The sequence below is a fragment of the Sesamum indicum genome, linkage group LG7 (genome assembly GCF_000512975.1).
Source record: "Sesamum indicum cultivar Zhongzhi No. 13 linkage group LG7, S_indicum_v1.0, whole genome shotgun sequence".
NCBI classification, from domain to species: Eukaryota; Viridiplantae; Streptophyta; class Magnoliopsida; order Lamiales; family Pedaliaceae; genus Sesamum; species Sesamum indicum.
In genome coordinates this window covers 9,566,797-9,584,602 of record NC_026151.1, presented here as the reverse complement: position 1 = coordinate 9,584,602, position 17,806 = coordinate 9,566,797, and the positions used below count along the sequence as shown (strand labels likewise).

The 17,806-nt window shown below is 29.3% G+C and overlaps 3 protein-coding genes across 4 annotated transcripts; all 3 read right to left on the bottom strand.

Moving 5' to 3' along the window:
• On the bottom strand, positions 5,515-6,283 carry LOC105166830 (S-norcoclaurine synthase-like). Its single transcript, XM_011086320.2, has 2 exons — positions 6,049-6,283; positions 5,515-5,973 (listed from the first exon to the last, which is right to left on the bottom strand). The coding sequence occupies exons 1-2, from the start codon at positions 6,230-6,232 to the stop codon at positions 5,666-5,668; spliced, it is 492 nt and encodes a 163-aa protein (XP_011084622.1). The 5' UTR covers positions 6,233-6,283; the 3' UTR covers positions 5,515-5,665.
• Positions 9,449-10,209, bottom strand: LOC105166930 (S-norcoclaurine synthase 2-like). Of its 2 annotated transcripts, none has more exons than XM_020695526.1 (2): positions 9,988-10,209; positions 9,449-9,914 (listed from the first exon to the last, which is right to left on the bottom strand). In XM_020695526.1, the coding sequence occupies exons 1-2, from the start codon at positions 10,027-10,029 to the stop codon at positions 9,576-9,578; spliced, it is 381 nt and encodes a 126-aa protein (XP_020551185.1). In that variant the 5' UTR covers positions 10,030-10,209; the 3' UTR covers positions 9,449-9,575. The 2 variants fall into 2 exon arrangements, with proteins under 2 accessions (XP_020551185.1, XP_011084753.1); XM_011086451.2 differs by having other exon boundaries at positions 9,449-9,898; positions 9,988-10,206.
• On the bottom strand, positions 14,637-15,122 carry LOC105166929 (S-norcoclaurine synthase 2-like). The gene has a single exon (XM_011086450.1). It carries the CDS (start codon positions 15,120-15,122, stop codon positions 14,637-14,639), a length of 486 nt encoding a protein of 161 aa, XP_011084752.1.

Here is a 17,806-nt window from a genome sequence, read left to right as displayed (position 1 = left end):
CAACCCACATCACACTGTCTGCACCCTTTTCACACATGCACACCACACCAAATTTGAGTCCAACACGAGAACGATTATAGAGGTGAAAATTAACTCAAAATTTTTTGGATTTATTTTTGGAGTGTTTTTTTGAAGATATAGAGAAAAAAATAAAGATAAATAAGTGTGTGTTAGCAAAAGTATGTATGTTTGAATTTATTTTTTAGAGATAAGTTAAAATAATTATTGTATGTTTAATTTTGTATTTTGGGAAACAAAAATTACTATCATTGTCAAATCATAACTTTTTATATATATTTATGTATAATATGTGTGTATATGTGTATATATATATATATTTATGTTAAAATAGTTAAAAAAATCTAGATAAGGTGCTTTTGAATTATAACAAACGATGAGTATGTTTTGACTCGTCTCAAAGATAACTTAAAAATAAAAACAAATATAGGCATTATATTTTTTGGGTATTTGAAGGACTCCGATAATTGAAATTTTTAAAGCAGACAAATATTGTTGACGTGGACAAAATGAGAGTTTTTTTATTTGGGGATTTTGCTGATTGAGCATCTTTTTATTTTAGAAAAATTGCATAATAATCCCCTATGTTATAGGAGAATTGCTAAAAATTTATCTATATTAATTAAATAAGATAAAAAGACCCCCTATAATCATAAATTTTGGCCAAAAAAACCCTCTCCAATAAAAAGAACGGAGCTTTGGCTGCGCGCGTTGGAAATGGGAGTGGAATGACATTTTGACCCATTTTCGATCTTTGACCGCTTTGAAGGGACAAAACTGTCCCTATCTTATGCAACAATCCCCTTTCTTGTTTTGGTCAATTTATGTACCTTTTCTTAATTTTGCTGAAAAAAATATTCACCAATATTTATATGTAAAAAATATTATCACATCAAACTAAATTATTATACATACTTCAAATATGAAAATATTAAATTTTTAGGATTATTTACAAGTTCTTAAAATCAAAATACATGGTTTTATTTTTATTTATGTATGTAACATGTGTAATTTTTTTGGCGAAATTTTTGTGCAATTTTTTATGTATGTAATATGTGTAGTTTTTGTATGTAAAATGTATAATTTCTTGGGCGAATTATTTTATGTAAACTGTGCAATATGTGAATAAATATTTACTAATTTTGTGTCATTTTCTGTAATTATTTCGATAACATTATGTAATTATTGTGTCAATTTCTGTAATTATTCGGTAACGTTCTGAAATTTTTATAATTTATTACATCTATTTAGTTCAAGAATCACAATATCTTTTTATTTTGATATTATTTTATTTTAAAAATTACTAATTAATTCTTTCAGGTTTGACGCAAATTCCACGAATTGCATCAATGCGGTCGAACAAGGACCCCCTGCCCTGATTAAGGACGATATGGATGCCGTTGATTAGGAGAGTTTAGATTAGATTTCATTTTATTTTTTTATATTTTTTAATTGGATAATTTTTATTTAAATATAATATTTTTTTAATTAATCATATTTCATAATGTTTACTTCATTCCATTATTTAATATTTATTCAATTAATTAAACTCATATATATAATTAAACTTAATAATTAATTATAAATTTTTAATTATTATTCAAATTATATAATTAAAAAATTAGGAACGATTTTAGTAGTTGCAAACAAAATATTACAAACTTTGAAAATAACACAGTTCCAAAAATCACTACTAAAACAATTCTAAAAAAATATTCCCAAACAGGAAAATTGTTCCTATATATATTCCAACTCAAACTAATGCATACACCACAATGTTTTTCAAAAATACTCTTAAAATAGTTACGAGAGAGCGTTCCAAACAAATAATAAATCATGCCTAATAGTATTCTAAGGAATACGCACAATATAATTTCAACGAATGTCTCTAAATATATCATCATCTTAAATAACAATTTTCCGAATTCGAGTTAAAGATGGCTGGCAACCTGTCAAAGTGAGTGTGCATTGGATGGAAAATTGAATAAGTCAAAGATGGCTGGAAACCTATCAAAATGAGTATGCAGCATTATAGATTGAGTTTATTCCAGTCTATTTATTATTATTTTTTTTATGCAACATTATAGATTGAGTTTAAATATCTTCATTTTCTTCACCGCATCCACAACCAAGATGTTTTTGTTATTGTGGGGACAAGTTCATTTGCGGATATCGTGGACCAATCAATCCGGAAGAAGATTCAACATTTGTGTGAAAGAACCAAGATTGCAATTTCAGATTTACTAATGTGTAAGATGAATCAGTTAGAGGATGACCTAAATCAATAGAAAAGGCCATGAAAGTACCCTGAATATAAAGGAATGTCCAAATAAGGACTCCAAATATAAAAGTACCAATTAACCCGAAATTATTATTATTATTATGATAATTGCAGGACTTCTAAAACTGAAATTATTTTAAAATAACTAAAACTTGTTGATGTGGACAAAATAAGGATTTTTTTTTTCGCGGATTCTACTGATCGGGCATCTTTTCATTTTGGAAAATTTGCATCATTTTCACCCCTGTGTTACATGAAAATTGCTAAAAACTTATCTGTATCAATTAAATAAATAAAAAGGACCCCCTATAATGACATTTTCAACCTTTAACCTCCTTGAAGGGACAAAACTGCCCCTGTCTTGTACAATTACCCATCTCTGTGTTTTCGTTAATTTATTTACCTTTTCTCGATTTTGCAGAAAAAAATATGATAAACTCTAGACAATAAATATTCATCAATATTTATATATAAAAGTTATTAGAAAAATTATTTATTTAGTCCTTTAATTTAATCCGGTATTCAATTTAGTCCTTTAATTTAATCTGGTATTCAATTTAGTCCTTTAAATTTATCAATTTTAATTTCAATCCGATAGCTTTCAAAATTACTTAATTGTAGTCGTTTGATCCAATTTTGGATATTTTTACACTTATGCATCTTTTTAAGAGCAATTTTAGTCCAAACAGTAAAATCTCTATATAAATTAATAACCTTGGGACTATGAAAATTTATTAATTTAGAGAAATATTAATTTATCGATAAATTAATATTTTATTAATTAAAAGAGAGATTTTTTAAATTCAGCAAATTTAGTACATATGTATTGAAAATAAATGAATTCATATATGTTTCATTGATTATATTCATGCATCAATTAACTTTTTATAACTAATTAAATATATTCATGTATAATATCAATTCATTATTTACAATTAACTATTATATTCATAGACACAATTCATTGGAATAACTTAAATATACATGTTTACATTAATTCGTTGCACTTAAATAACTATTATACCCAATTAAATATATTCATGCATGATGAATGAAACATATACTACATAAATCTCAATATGATAATAAAATAATTCATAACACCCAACCATGTCTTATCATCTAAAAGGCATCGTAAAATCATCCATGAATGATCAAATGCGTAAAGCATTACAGACTTCACATTTTAGTAAATTATAATAATATTTATAATTGCAATATTTATAAATTATTAATTTAGAGTTTTAATGGGACCTAATATTTATAAAGGAATTTTCCAAAAAAATTATTATTTTATTATCTTATCGAATTTGATGATTTTTTACAAAGGCCCAAGTCGGGACGGGAAGATTTTATTATTTTAGAGAGTTTATTAATTTATAGAGTATTAATTTATAGAGTATTAATTTATAGAGGTTTTACTGTATATCCATTTATTTTGCATCTCATAGTTAATGCTCGTCTAGAATGGTATAAGAGTTTAGGTTTATTGAAAAAAATATTTATTTATATTCATTATATTTAGAACATTATGATGGACTATTAGCCTTCACCATCAAAATGGCAAAAGAGTCTTAAATAATTAGGCTAAAGGACCAAATTCATGCAAAAAATGATAAATAAAAGGACTAAATCTAATATTGCCAAAGATAAAGAACCAAAATGAATTCAAACCAAGTTATAGGACGAAATTTTCTTTTTTCAAAATTATTATCACATCAAACTAAATTATTATACATATTTTAATTAAACTCATACATATAATTAAATTTAATAATTAATTATAAATTTTAAATTAGTATTTAAATTATTTAATTAAAAAATTAGGAACAATTGTAGTAATTACAAACAAAATGTTATAAATTTCAAAAACAACACTCTTAGAAAAATCGTTGCTAAAACAATTCTAGTAAAGTATTTCTAAACAGGAATAATTGTTCCTAAACTAAGTTTGAGTTGGAATATATTAGGAATGGTCTTGGGCTTCCTGCTTTTGTCAATTTTCCACAGTGTTAGGATTGACACGCCTAACTGGATGTATAAAGTTGTCAAATTGTTAATTTCCTATATATATATATATATATATGTGTGTGTGTGTGTTACTTTCATTTCATTTAACTTATAAAATCTTGTATTTTTTCTACTATGAACGATTTTTAAATTACCATTCCACCACAAAAAGTTTCAATCTAAATAGTACATTGGTGAAATTTTAATTTGAAATGGGTTTGTTTTCAATTGTACTGTTCCAATACATGTTCTACTCTTGCCAAAGAAAATGAGGGAAATTCAAACGTTGGTTATTGGTGCAAAAATATTCCGTCTCTAATCCATCAGTAAAACCTTATAAATTTCCGTCTCTAATCTGTCTGTAAAACCTTACAAATTTGTAATCACTAAACAACCTTTGGAATGTTCTCAAGATTTAATTTAACAACCGTATTAATTAAGAACTAGAAACATCCAATATTTATAACCAATAAATTCTTACGAAAATTTATTTAAATTAGATTGTACATTCCTCACAACATAATCAGTCACTCTGACCGATAATTATGTTGTGTTACCACAAGTTATTTAACGGAATTATTACACTTTTGATCCTCAAATATTACCACTAACTCGATTTTGGTCCTCCAACATAGGCCCGTTACAGTTTTGATCTTCAATCATTAATTGTTTTTTATATTTTGTAATTGGTCAATTTTTATTTTAATATTATATAATTTCGCTAATTATTCATGTTTCATAATTATTATTTAATACTTATGCATCTAATTAAACTCATACATATAATTAAAATTTAATAATTAATTATAAATTTTAAATTATTTAATTAAAAAAAATTAGGAACAATTTTAGTAATTACAAACAAAATGTTATAAATTTCAAAAACAACAGTATTCCAAAAATAATAGCTAAAAGAATTCTAGAAAAGTAATTCTAAACAGGCAGAACCCTTCCTAAACTAAGTTTGAGTTGGAATATATTTAAGAAAGATTATGGGCTTCCTTTTGTTAATTTTTTCGCAGTTTTAGCCATTGGCACGCTAACTGGATATATAAAGTTGTCAAATTTTTAATTATAGCTTCATTTTTCACTTTTCATTCGCTAAAACTCTTGGAAGCAGGATCTGCAATATATCACTCGGTTAAATATATTTTATCATCAAAAGATAGCAAAATATCGCTGAAACTATAATAAAATGCACGATAGAAAAATTACCAAAATAGATTTATTTTTATTGAAAGAAAGAGTACAAGTCCTGCAGACTCCCTCCTTTATTCAAATACATAACATAAACTCACAACAGAGGGATCGTAAACATCGAAACTAAAAGCAAAGAAAATAGGATATAGATGTGCGTCAGTTGGTGATGAGTTTGCGGTTTTCAATCACGTAATCTGCAACAGCTTGCATGAGAGCAAGGAGACCCTCAATGGAGCTGGTAACCAAAGGGATAGCAGCTGCATCATACAACGCATACTCGATGCTACCTGTCATGATGCACTCATCCTTCTTCCCATCCTTCTGATCTATCGCTCTCAACGTCACCACATAACTTTTAAACCCCTGTTCCAAAACCCCGCCCTCGATAAACTTCCCTACCTTCACTCGTTTCACATCATCCACCACCAAGAACTCCTCTTTGTACGATGGCGGCCCCTCCACCCCTGTTAGTGCATGTTTTCAATCAAATATTATTATCATGTATAATTATTATTATTATCATCAACATATATATATACCTGGAGCAAAAAAGACTTGGATGATGGTTCCAGCGTAACCGTTGCCTTGCAGGACTTTGAATCCACTGTATTTATCGGGAAACGCTGCCACCCCGATCTCGGCCAGTTTAAGGCTGCCGTAGGCCTTCCAAACTTTGCTTGCAGATGCCTTAACTTTTATCTTCCTGGAAACAACTCCCTCCATTTTCCTCTCTCTTTTTCCTCTTTCTCAACTTTAATTTGTGTAGCAAACTATGCGCTCTTCGTGCATATTTATAGGTAGATGTTAGTAATATTTAAATTAGAAATTAAAGTCACAAAAATCATTGTGCTGCGTGATTGATATATATCTATTTAGATATATTAAATAAAGTATAGAATGTTGACATAGCACATCTACAATAAAAAAAATAATATTGAAATAAACTATTCAACTTGTAGAAAGGCCGCAGCAATATATTCACCCGTTGTGAAATTTGAAGATGCCCACCAACTTGCGATGCTCCATTTCAGCTTGCCCAACTTCATTTTGAGAAAACATATCTGCCCAACCCAATTAATTGTTCAAAAATACTTTTTTTCAAATTTTAGAATAATAAATATTTTGTTAAATTAAATTATGTGACATTATTCATAAAAAAGTTGGGAGTGTTAATACTTACTAGTGGATAAATTCATGTTATTTTTCATAATTGTTATAATCACTTAATATTTATTACACATGCATGAAAGCTAAACAAATGTACTATTGACATCATATTTTTGAAATAAATTATCAAATAAAAGCACAAATTAAATTTGCTAATAATTGAGTTCTGAATTAAAGTTAATAACAAATTTGAGCTTGACATATTGTCCAGACAATGAATTTGCCTTATGTATTCTGGATTGAATTGAGATAAATATAATCTTTTTTTTTTTTTTTTTGCTTTTGTATCGGTTAAAATAGGGTTAAATTATGTTCAAATACGACCCATCAATAGATTGATCCACGTGAAAATCTGTATTATTCAAACTCAATAAAAGTTGAACCCAAATTATAGCACAATCTACAATGCTACGATTATTATTGCTAGTTATTATACACCCTCCTCAATCATACCATAATCATAAGAAATTTATGTTTAAAACAAATAAAATATGCTAATTTTACAAATATATATTACGCAACATCATGAATTTTAAATATTTTATCAAAATTTAGTGTTAAATACTCATTATTAAAATTTAGTGTTTACCTCAACATTTTTTTCCACATAATTTAAAATGAAAAATTCCATTAGCAAAGTAAGTTGGCAGCAAATATATTCGCTTGTTCTGTAGCTTAAAGATTCAGTTCGGAAAAGTCAGTGGCGAATATATGGATTGGTACAGAATTTTCTCAATCGGAATAAGGGTCGGACCCCTTTATTCAACTTTTAATTACTAGAATGAATATCATTATCTTTGTGAACATAAAAAAATCCAATTAATTACTAAAATATTTAATATGTAAACGTTACCTATATAAAATATTTAATTACTAAAATGAATAACATTATCTTTTAATTCGCAAAGTAAGTTGACAGCTAATATATTTGGTTGATCCATAGGAATCGTACGTGCTATCTTTCACTTCAATAATTATTTGTTTCTCACTGTTGTCGGATTTGTGCTTCTCTGTCTTTCTTAGATATTTACATGTGGTGCTAAATTTTTATATTAAATTTATTATTATTATTATTAGATTAGATCCTGAGAATCATTAATTTTTTTCATAAATTTATAAGTAATAAAATAAATTGTATAATGCATACTATATTAGAAATATATCGAAATATAGTATGATATTTTAATTTATTGCTATAAATATAAACTACTAATTAGTTTAGTAGTACTAAAGTTAGTAAAATATACCAAAAGAAATTCGTATCAAACAATTTAAAATATTTAAAATGTATCCATTATTAGGAATAATGCAATTAAAAAATATAAAAATATTTTATAGTTGAGATTAATATATGTTCACAATCTACAATAGATTTATATATTTATAAATGTTAGTATCACATTGATGTAACTATCATCTTATATTGTTGAACAACACGGGTTAATCGGACCATCAAAATTCAAATCAAACCGTTAGATTTGATTAAACTTACAAAAAAGTATGTTTGGTAAAATTTTAGACTTATTGGATATACAGATGTCAAGATATGATATTCGAAACATAAAAGTGATCATTCAAGACGGTGTATCGTTGAATCAGACCATGTGATTTTAAATCATACTATCTGATATGATTCAATGAACACGGTCTTATATATATTTAAATTTGGTATGAATCGGATGCCCGAACTTTAGGATATCATAATTGTTGAAATTTTTTTATCTCATTATATATATTTAATAAAAATAATGAAAATTCTTCAACCATTATTATTATTATTATTTAGATTAATTTATAGAAATCAATAAATTTCGACATAAATTTATAAGTAATAAAATAGATTGCATAATACATAGTATGTATGTTGATATAAATATAAAAGTAAAAATAGATAAAAAAAAATCATAAATGAATTTATGCATTCAATACCTTTCTTGTTTCATGGAACATATAATTTTATGTGTTAATTATAATTCTTTTTGGATTTAATTTGTATTTATTCCTTTTCAAACAATAGAAAATATTTCAAATTCACAACACACAGAAAAGGAAAAAATCTCGAGTCAATGAATTAAAAAACAATTCTTTCCTTGATTTTTAATGTTTTTTATTATCAATTACATTGTTTTATGAATTCATTAATATATCAAAACTTTTGACAAATTCTTGCAAAGAGGTTGTGACAGTCCTTTTTTTAAAAGTTTAAGGGGCTGCATTGATTTTCTTTCTCTTCTTTTTTGTATTTCTTTTTTCAGGGATGTCTTTTGCTTGTTCTCCATTTCGCACGCGGTAAAATAATACACACATTATTTGGTTTTTTTTGGTATTTTTCATCCCGTAATTTAAGGTTATTTTACCTTTGATTTCATTGATTTTTTGGTATTTTTCATCCCGTAATTTAAGGTTATTTTACTTTTGATCTCATTGATTATGGAATTTTGGATCTATAACTTTGAAAAATAGCAATTTTGGTCCCATGACACCTTTTCATTAAATGTTTAACGGAAAAAGTCATGTGGCCGTTAAGTGTTTTGAACCAAAAGTGTTATTTTTTTAAAAATTATGGGAGCAAAAGTGAAAATCTTATAACATATGGGACCATAGGTATAAAGGTTCCAACTCTCATGTGCTAAACATGTAGCATTTTCCGTTAAAATACATAACGGGAATGTGTTAGAAGACCAAAAGTGCTAATTTTAAAAAGTTACAGAACTAAAAATAAAAATTCCGATAATAAGATAAAAAATGAAAAGACCCTGAATCACGGAATAAAAAGTGTCACTTCCCCTACTATTATATTGTTGAAGTCTAATGATCAAATTCAAATACATCACATGAACTTCCCAATAACATAAGTAATTCCAAATTAAATGAGATGAAATTGATAACAGGGAAGGAATCAGGAGATGGATCTGCATGGGTTGGTGTTGTAGTTCTGAGTCAAGTAATCTGCAGCAATCTGCATGACAGCAAGGAGGGGCTCAATGGAAACCAACGCAGCATTGGCAGCAGCATCCTCGTTCAACTCATACTCGACGCTGCCTCTCACGATGCACTCCCCCTTCTTCCCCTCCTTCTCTATCACCTCCATTCGGTACCTGTAAAGTGTAAATCCCAAATCCATAAGCCCACCCTCCAGCACCTCCGCATCCTTCACTCGTCTCTCGTCATCCACCACCGTGTACTTCTCCTTGTACCATGGCAGCCCCGCCGTCCCTGTCCCTGTTTTCAATTTCATCTTCCCCCATCAGCCGTTAATCATCAGTCCACATTCAAAATCATGTATCATAATAATTCCTATTATTATGTACCTGGAGGGAGAGAGACGTGGAGAATGGTTCCGGCAGAGCCATCGCCTTCTACGACCTCGACTTTGCTGAAGAAATTGGGCAGCCCTTCGCCCACGATCTTGGCCAGTTGGAGGCTGCCGTAGACCTTCCATGCTTCGTTTGCTGGTACCTTAACCTCTATCTCCTTGGAAACTCTTCCCGACATTTTCCCCTCGTTTTCAACTCTCTGAAGGAGACCTTGCGCACGCACTCAACATTTATAGAGAGATGGATCATCATAGCAATATTTGAGTGGAAAATTCTAGTCCAAATTCCATACATACAAACTTAAACTAATGATGAAAAGCGTGCACGAGTGTCGTGTGTCTCAATTAAGTATGGGTGGCCTTAGATTTATCACTGACAAAATAGATTTATTAAAAGATTTACTTCGAATTTTATAATATTTTCATACATACACCGTACATTACGAATATAAACTATTTAATAATGAAATAAATGGCATAATTTTAGTAAATATAAACTTGAATATATTATATAAATTATAAAAGAATATAATTGAAAATAAAAAAATTCGAAAATAAGGTTTGCAGCAAATATTAGTCTCCCCCAATTTATTAATTTCGCCTGAACAAAAACAGGTAGTTTCAATAACTAATTGTTAATAATGTCTTCTTCGATTTTAATAATTAGTTAATATTTATTATTTGTAGGGAATCTTTTGCCTCCAACTATTGTAAGATGTGCACTTCTCTTTATACATAATTACACTCACTTCCTTTGAAATTTGATGTAATTACACGTAGTAAACTCCCTAATGCTACTCATCAGCTAGCTAGGTTTGCTAGGCATGATGCTGAAGGAGACTCTGATCCTCTTGGTGCTTAAGTCGCATATTGAATATAAATAATCGGAGGGATTTATCTATTATATGAAAGCAAAGTTTAAAGGTGTGACCATCCTCGAGCCAAACCCAACTCCAGTCTCCACCGTAGTTGTGGCACCAAGCAGTTTAATATGGGAAAAAAAATACAATTTAGCCTATGTGATATTGTAAATGTGTAAATTATCTCCTTATAAATAATTAATTAGCAATTTACCCCCTATATTTTTTAAAATTAAGCAGTTTACCTTTCTACACAGGATGGTAAATTGCTTCATTTTAAAAAATATAAGGGGATAAATTACTATTATTTTTTCATATAGGTATAAATTTGTTCATTTTACAATATTGCACGGATAAATTGCATAACCCGTTCAATATGTATAGGATCCGCAATGAATCGAAAGTGTCTCATTTCCATGGGAACCAATGCACCTGTCAAGCTTGGAGTGTCCAGACAGGACGCACATCAATAAATCTTCGGATTCTTATGCAACAGGCTGACCAAGCGGCACCGCTCCCTTACACAGAACGTCTTGACCTTAGGAGAAACGTTCCAAATGCAAGCTTAGTACCCCCTCCATAAATTCTAATTTAACCAATAAATAGTAATATACCCTCCATAATTATTAACCTATTTTATAAAGGGTAAATTATAACGACCTCCCTTTAAGGTTTGGAATAATTATGAGTAGAGCCTTATCGTCTGAAAAATTATCAACCCCCTAATTTTAATGGTCGTCTAATAATTAGCCCAATTCGTGATATTTCCATCCATTTTATATGGTGAACTGACCAAAATGCTCTTATAGATTAAAAATTATAATTTTATTTATTTTTTTATGGACTAAGTGAATAATTTTTTATAATTTTAAAAAACTTTCCATCCATCCGATTCAATTTTTTTATTTTTTAAAAAAATACAATAAATACAAAGTTGACAATTTCATACATCTATTCAAGAATTACATAGTTTCATCAAACACCGGGGGGGTATTTGTAATTTTTAAAACAACAAGATAGTATTCGTAATTTTACCAAATTTCAAGAGAGATCGTTGTAATGTATCCATTTATAAAAGAAAATCATTTAAATTCAATAAGACAAATTCTGTTTTTAGCAACATATAATATAACGTCTTAAGCAATAATAGACATTATCAAGAGTCTAGTGTCCCTAATAATCACATATCTAGAACTTCCAACTCAAGATGTTATATTTGACCCACCTAGTAGTAATGATGATCTGCGTATGATTCAATTCGACTAGTCACTGTGACTTATTTCTTAAAAAAATATGGCAAAAAATGAGTAATTTATTCAATAAGTATAAATAATCAGTTTATATATGTGCATATACACATGCGCACTAAGAGAAATTCCATGTAATGTAATATATCGTCACTATTGAGCTCTCTTGTATACCATTTATGGCGTGAGCGCAATCTTCGACGATTTGATGGAGGAATAAGCGGGGCACCTTGCGTAGGAAAACTTATTATTGAAGATGTCCAATAATGGATATTTAGTGTTTATTTACCTCCTTCTATTAGTACTTGTGCACTTTTTTGTTTTTGACAGATCCCTTTACCTGTCGAGGTGATTGTCTAGCCATTCATGTTGTATTGTACCAATATACTATCATTTATTTAATAAAATTTATATTTACCAAAAAAAAATTCCGTGTAATAGACACCAACCAACATTCATTCATCATGCAATTAGTACAATTAAAAATCACGAAATAATCAATATCAACAATCATAGATCCATCATTAGCGCAATATATCTACAATCATCATTGATTCTCTTAGGCCCTGTTTATTTTAACTGAAGTACATCAATTAATAATTTTGTCAATCATTATATCTCAATCAATATTATATAATATACAATACGTGATATTTAAATGTGATATTTTCACACCATCCCAATGTGTAGCAATATCAGCATAAGATATCATAAAGAACATAAAATTTCCACACCATTCGAGTGTATAGCTATAAGTATAAAATATTCTCCACTACTCAAAATGTAGACTTTTGAACTTTCAGAAAGATGCATTTAACCTCCCCATTCACCTCATTCACGTATAATGCAACTTGTATTATGTCTTTACACAAAAAAAAAATAAAATAAAATTCTTATCCATTTTTCATAAGATTCAATCTTGATCGATAGAAATCAATTATTCATGTTTACTACTATAATTCAATCTTTTTTTAAAGCATGGTATATCTTACATAATAGAAAATTATTTTTTTCGTCATTTAATTTTACCCTATGTTAGTTTTAGTCCTATTTTTGTTTATTTAGTCCTGTAAACTATAAAAGTGATAATAAATAGTCGTTCGGTAGTCAAAATTTTAATTTTTGACTGAAAAAAAAGACATAACAGTTGAGTTAGATAATTTTTGGACGATTTTCATCCTATATAGTTTTGAATATGAATTGGAGACATGTTGAATATATTTTAAAAAATTAAAAATTAATTAATTTTAAATTATATTTTTATATATAATTATATATATAAAAAATAAATTATTATTAAAAAAAATTAACCTCTCACCCACCTCCACACACACACGCGCCCTGCACCCCTACCCCATCCCCGCCAATCTCCTCCCCAATCCCCTAGCGCCCACCACACAGGGAGTGATGGTGATGCCTGTCGCCCAGATCAGAAATACATTTGGGCGACGGTGCAGCCGCCCTCTTTTGCAACGGCGGTGACATTCTAATCGCCATACCGATAATTTCGGAGAAAAACATAATTAAATATTATTAATTTAATTAAAAATATTTAAAAAGTTAATATTAAAGAAATATTTCAAAAGGTAAAGAAAATTTATTTATTTATTGATTTATAAGTAATATAAAAATCTAGTTAATATTATTTATAGTATATAATATAATTATTAAAATATATTTAATTTTTATATTGTAATTTTAATTTAAATTATAAAAATTTAAAATTTTATATAATTTTTTTAGAATTTTGGTATTTAAATAATGCCAGTCAGAATTAATGGCCATGTGTCATCACAGGTGGCCATACACGTGTATAATTTATCAAAAAATTCAACAAATTGTCTATCACATGGGCAATTTTTGATTAATTTTTAAAATTTGGCCAGAAAATTATGTAGAAAATTCTAATTCGAACTATTGCTCATCAACTTTAAAATTTAAAGGACTTAATAAAAAAAATGAAATACTATAGGACTAAAACTCATAATGAATAAAATCAAAGAACTAAAAAAATAATTCTCCCAACATATATAATTTAAATCTATAGTTCATATATACTCAATCTATATATACTTATATAATAAATATATTAAACAAAAACAATATCAGAAATATCTTTCTTTAGAATTTTTCTCTTCCTTCCCCCGGCCCTCCCCCTGCCGGCCAACCACTCACTCCGGCCCACCAACAATCAGCTTCGCCTGCACTACCCCCTCTGTACCCTCCCCAAAATGGCCCCTCACCCTCCACCTCCCCTCCGTTTCCGTCTCTTAGGGAATGTCTTTTGCTCGCTACATCTATTTCGCATGGGGTAAAAATATGCACATCAGTTTTCTCTTGGTATTTTCCTAGACCTTGAGCATGCAAACCCCATCTATGGCTTTCATGATATTATTGAAGTCTGCTGCATGCAGATAATAATTTTTCTTATCAAATTCAAATACATCACATATTGGACTAATTGTCAATGACTTAAGTCATTCCAAATTAAATGGGATGAAATTGATAATACGGGAGGAACAGTAAATGGATCTGCGTCAGACGTTGGTGTTGTAGTTTTTTGTCAAGTAATCTGCAGCAAGCTGCATGATAGCAAGGAGGGGCTCAATGGAGACCAACGCAGCGTTCGCAGCAGCTTCCTCTTTCAATTCGTACTCGATGCTGCCTCTGACGATGCACTCCTCCTCCTTTCCCTCCTTCTCTATCACCTCCATTCGGAACCTGTAAAGTGTAAAACCCAGATCTAAAACCCCGCCCTCCACCACCTCCGCCACCTTCACTCGTCTCTCGTCATCCACCACCGTGTACTTCTCCTTGTACGATGTCAGCCACGTTGTACCTGGAGGGAGAACGACGTGGAGGATGGTTCCGGCGGAGCCATTGCCTTCTACCACCTCGACTTTGCTGATGACATTGGGAAGCGCTTCCTCCGCAATTTTGGCCAGCCGGAGGCTGCCGTAGAGCTTCCACGCTTCGCTTGCTGGTACCTTAACCTCTCTCTCCTCCGATACTCTTCCCATCATTTTCCCGTCTTTTTCAACTTTGTGAAGGAGACTATGCGCGCTTCACTACATTTATATATTGATGACGCCGGCAATATTTAAATGCAAAATTTTAGTCCAGATGAAGTGCAATCAGATTAGAACCAATCACACAATAAATATATAATATGATTAGCATAAATTTTGATCAATTAAATATGAGTAGTGCCGTAGTTAATGATCGACAAAATAGATTAAATGAATTTTTTACTTCAAATTTTATTACATCTTTTGTTTTTTTTAAGTTCTATTAATGCCCGACCTCTTTCTTGTTAGGCCCATTAGTCGGCCGATTCCCAACCTCGTGTTGACAGTGATGTAGGTCCCAAAATGAGTTACCTACCACAGACATTATGTATATAAATTATTTAATCATTAAAATAGATGAGATAATTTTTATTTTTAAAATAAAATTTAAACAAATTAACATAAAAAATTCCAATTCGAAAAATAGGTGACAGTGAATGTATTGACCTGTTCTGAAGTCTGAAGAAGTCTTCTTTGATTTTTTAATAATTAGTTAACATTTATTATTTGGAGGGAATGTTTTGTTTCAAACTTAAGTTGTAGGATTTGCCCTACTTTTGTATGATTTGAATCGGCCTTCTTAGATGCTACATGTGATGTTAAATATATATATACTCTGCTTTTTAAGATCATAGTTGTAGCACCTCCTTCGCTACAAGGGCTATATTTACACTAAACATCATACTTATAGTAATCCATGCGTTCATATATATACATTTGCACATAACCATCTAATTAATTTGCATATGTAATCCCAACACGTCATAATAGGTATTATCAACCCACAATATTATATATACAAATCAAATTAAACTTCATTTTCCCTAGTTTGCTTACCAGAATGTGATAATGTGTTTTTCCCGCCAACTCAATCTCACCATTATTAAATTTTAGTGAATCCCCTTGACAGCCGGCTCATCGATCTCATCTCGCACATAGCGCTTTCATTTCGCACATAGCATTTTCATTTTGCACGTAGCACTTTCTTTTCGCACATAGCACTTTCTTTTCGCACATAGCACTTTCTTTTCGCACATAGCACTTTTCATAACGCCTTATAGGCTTTTCAACACATCAAGGGGTATTCACACCACAATTATATTCAATTTTCACCACTCCCTCATTTCCACATATCACTATTCTTGTAAGCAACTAGGAACGTAAAACAATATATCAACATATTCTCATTCCGGACATCCACAATATATCAAACAACATATATTTCAATGCATTTCCTCATTTCACGCACACAATACCGTCAATCAAATCAAATCATCCATCACTCATATACTTTCAGATAAATCAACATCAGCATGAACCACAAATTCAGATAACAGTAAAACCATAAATAAAGAAAACATATATAGATAATTCTAATTATTTACTTACCTCGACCTTACAACGCTTTTATCTATCCAATAGGTAGTGGTTCGGTCTTTTCACTTTACCCCCATATCCTATAATGAGTTATACCACACACAATTAATATATCGAGAATATCGTAATTTCTTTTAAATATAATATTGACTATCATTTGTACAATTTCTAATAATTCTTTAATATTCCATTTCTATCGAAGTACAAATCTTCGTTTTTCCTCTTTATTAACATATCATTTATTAAATATAATTCTCAAAATATTTTTATGATTTTTCTATCAATTTCTCGCTTATTATACACTTTAATTACATACAATACGTAGAATTGCGTATTTGGTTGACAATTCCGATAGAATTGTATAAATTAGCTATAGTAATATTCAAATCTAATAAATTTAATAATCTAACTAACCAACGATATAATTTTTATATCCGATTTGATATTTAATCCGACAATATTTTAAATAGTCAAACTCGTAAAATATTCCGATTAAATAGTACATCACTTATATAAACAATATTTAATAAATGAATTAATTAAATAATATAATTATATAAATTAATAAAAATTAAAATTACAACCTTTCGTACCTCTGTTTCCTTTTTCTTTCTCCACCAAAAATGTCTGTGTTGTGTGCAATTTATGTGTGTGAATGTATGTGTACAAGCAACACAAAAAAAAGAAAGAGAGAGTGAGGCGGTGGGAGGTGGGGCCCAATTCTCTCTCTCTCTCTTCATATATGTATATATATGTATATTATTATGTACTAATATATATATACATATACTAATATATGCATATATGATTTACTAATATATATACATAATACTATTATTATATATATATATTTTTATTAGACTTTTCTCGAAATACCAATTACATCCTTCCTAAATTTTCTTAATTAATATAAGTTGTCCCCAAATATTATAACGAACTCCAATTTAATTCGTTCAAATTTTATTATATTCCAATTATGACCTATAATTTATTTACCAATTAACTAAGTTTTATAAAAATTTATCAATTAATCCCTCAATTATATTATAATTTTTGGGGCGTCACAATAGCTATGTCATAATTATATATACCGGTGAAAATGCATAAAACTCCTCGTATGTTTTAACCATAGCTCACTTATCCTTCTCCGTTATTAAAAAAATAGGCAAAATATCCCCTCTATTTTATTAACCATAGCTCACTTGTCTTTCTCCACTAAATTCACCTAACGGTGTTAAATTTTTTTACACAAGTGACCTTTA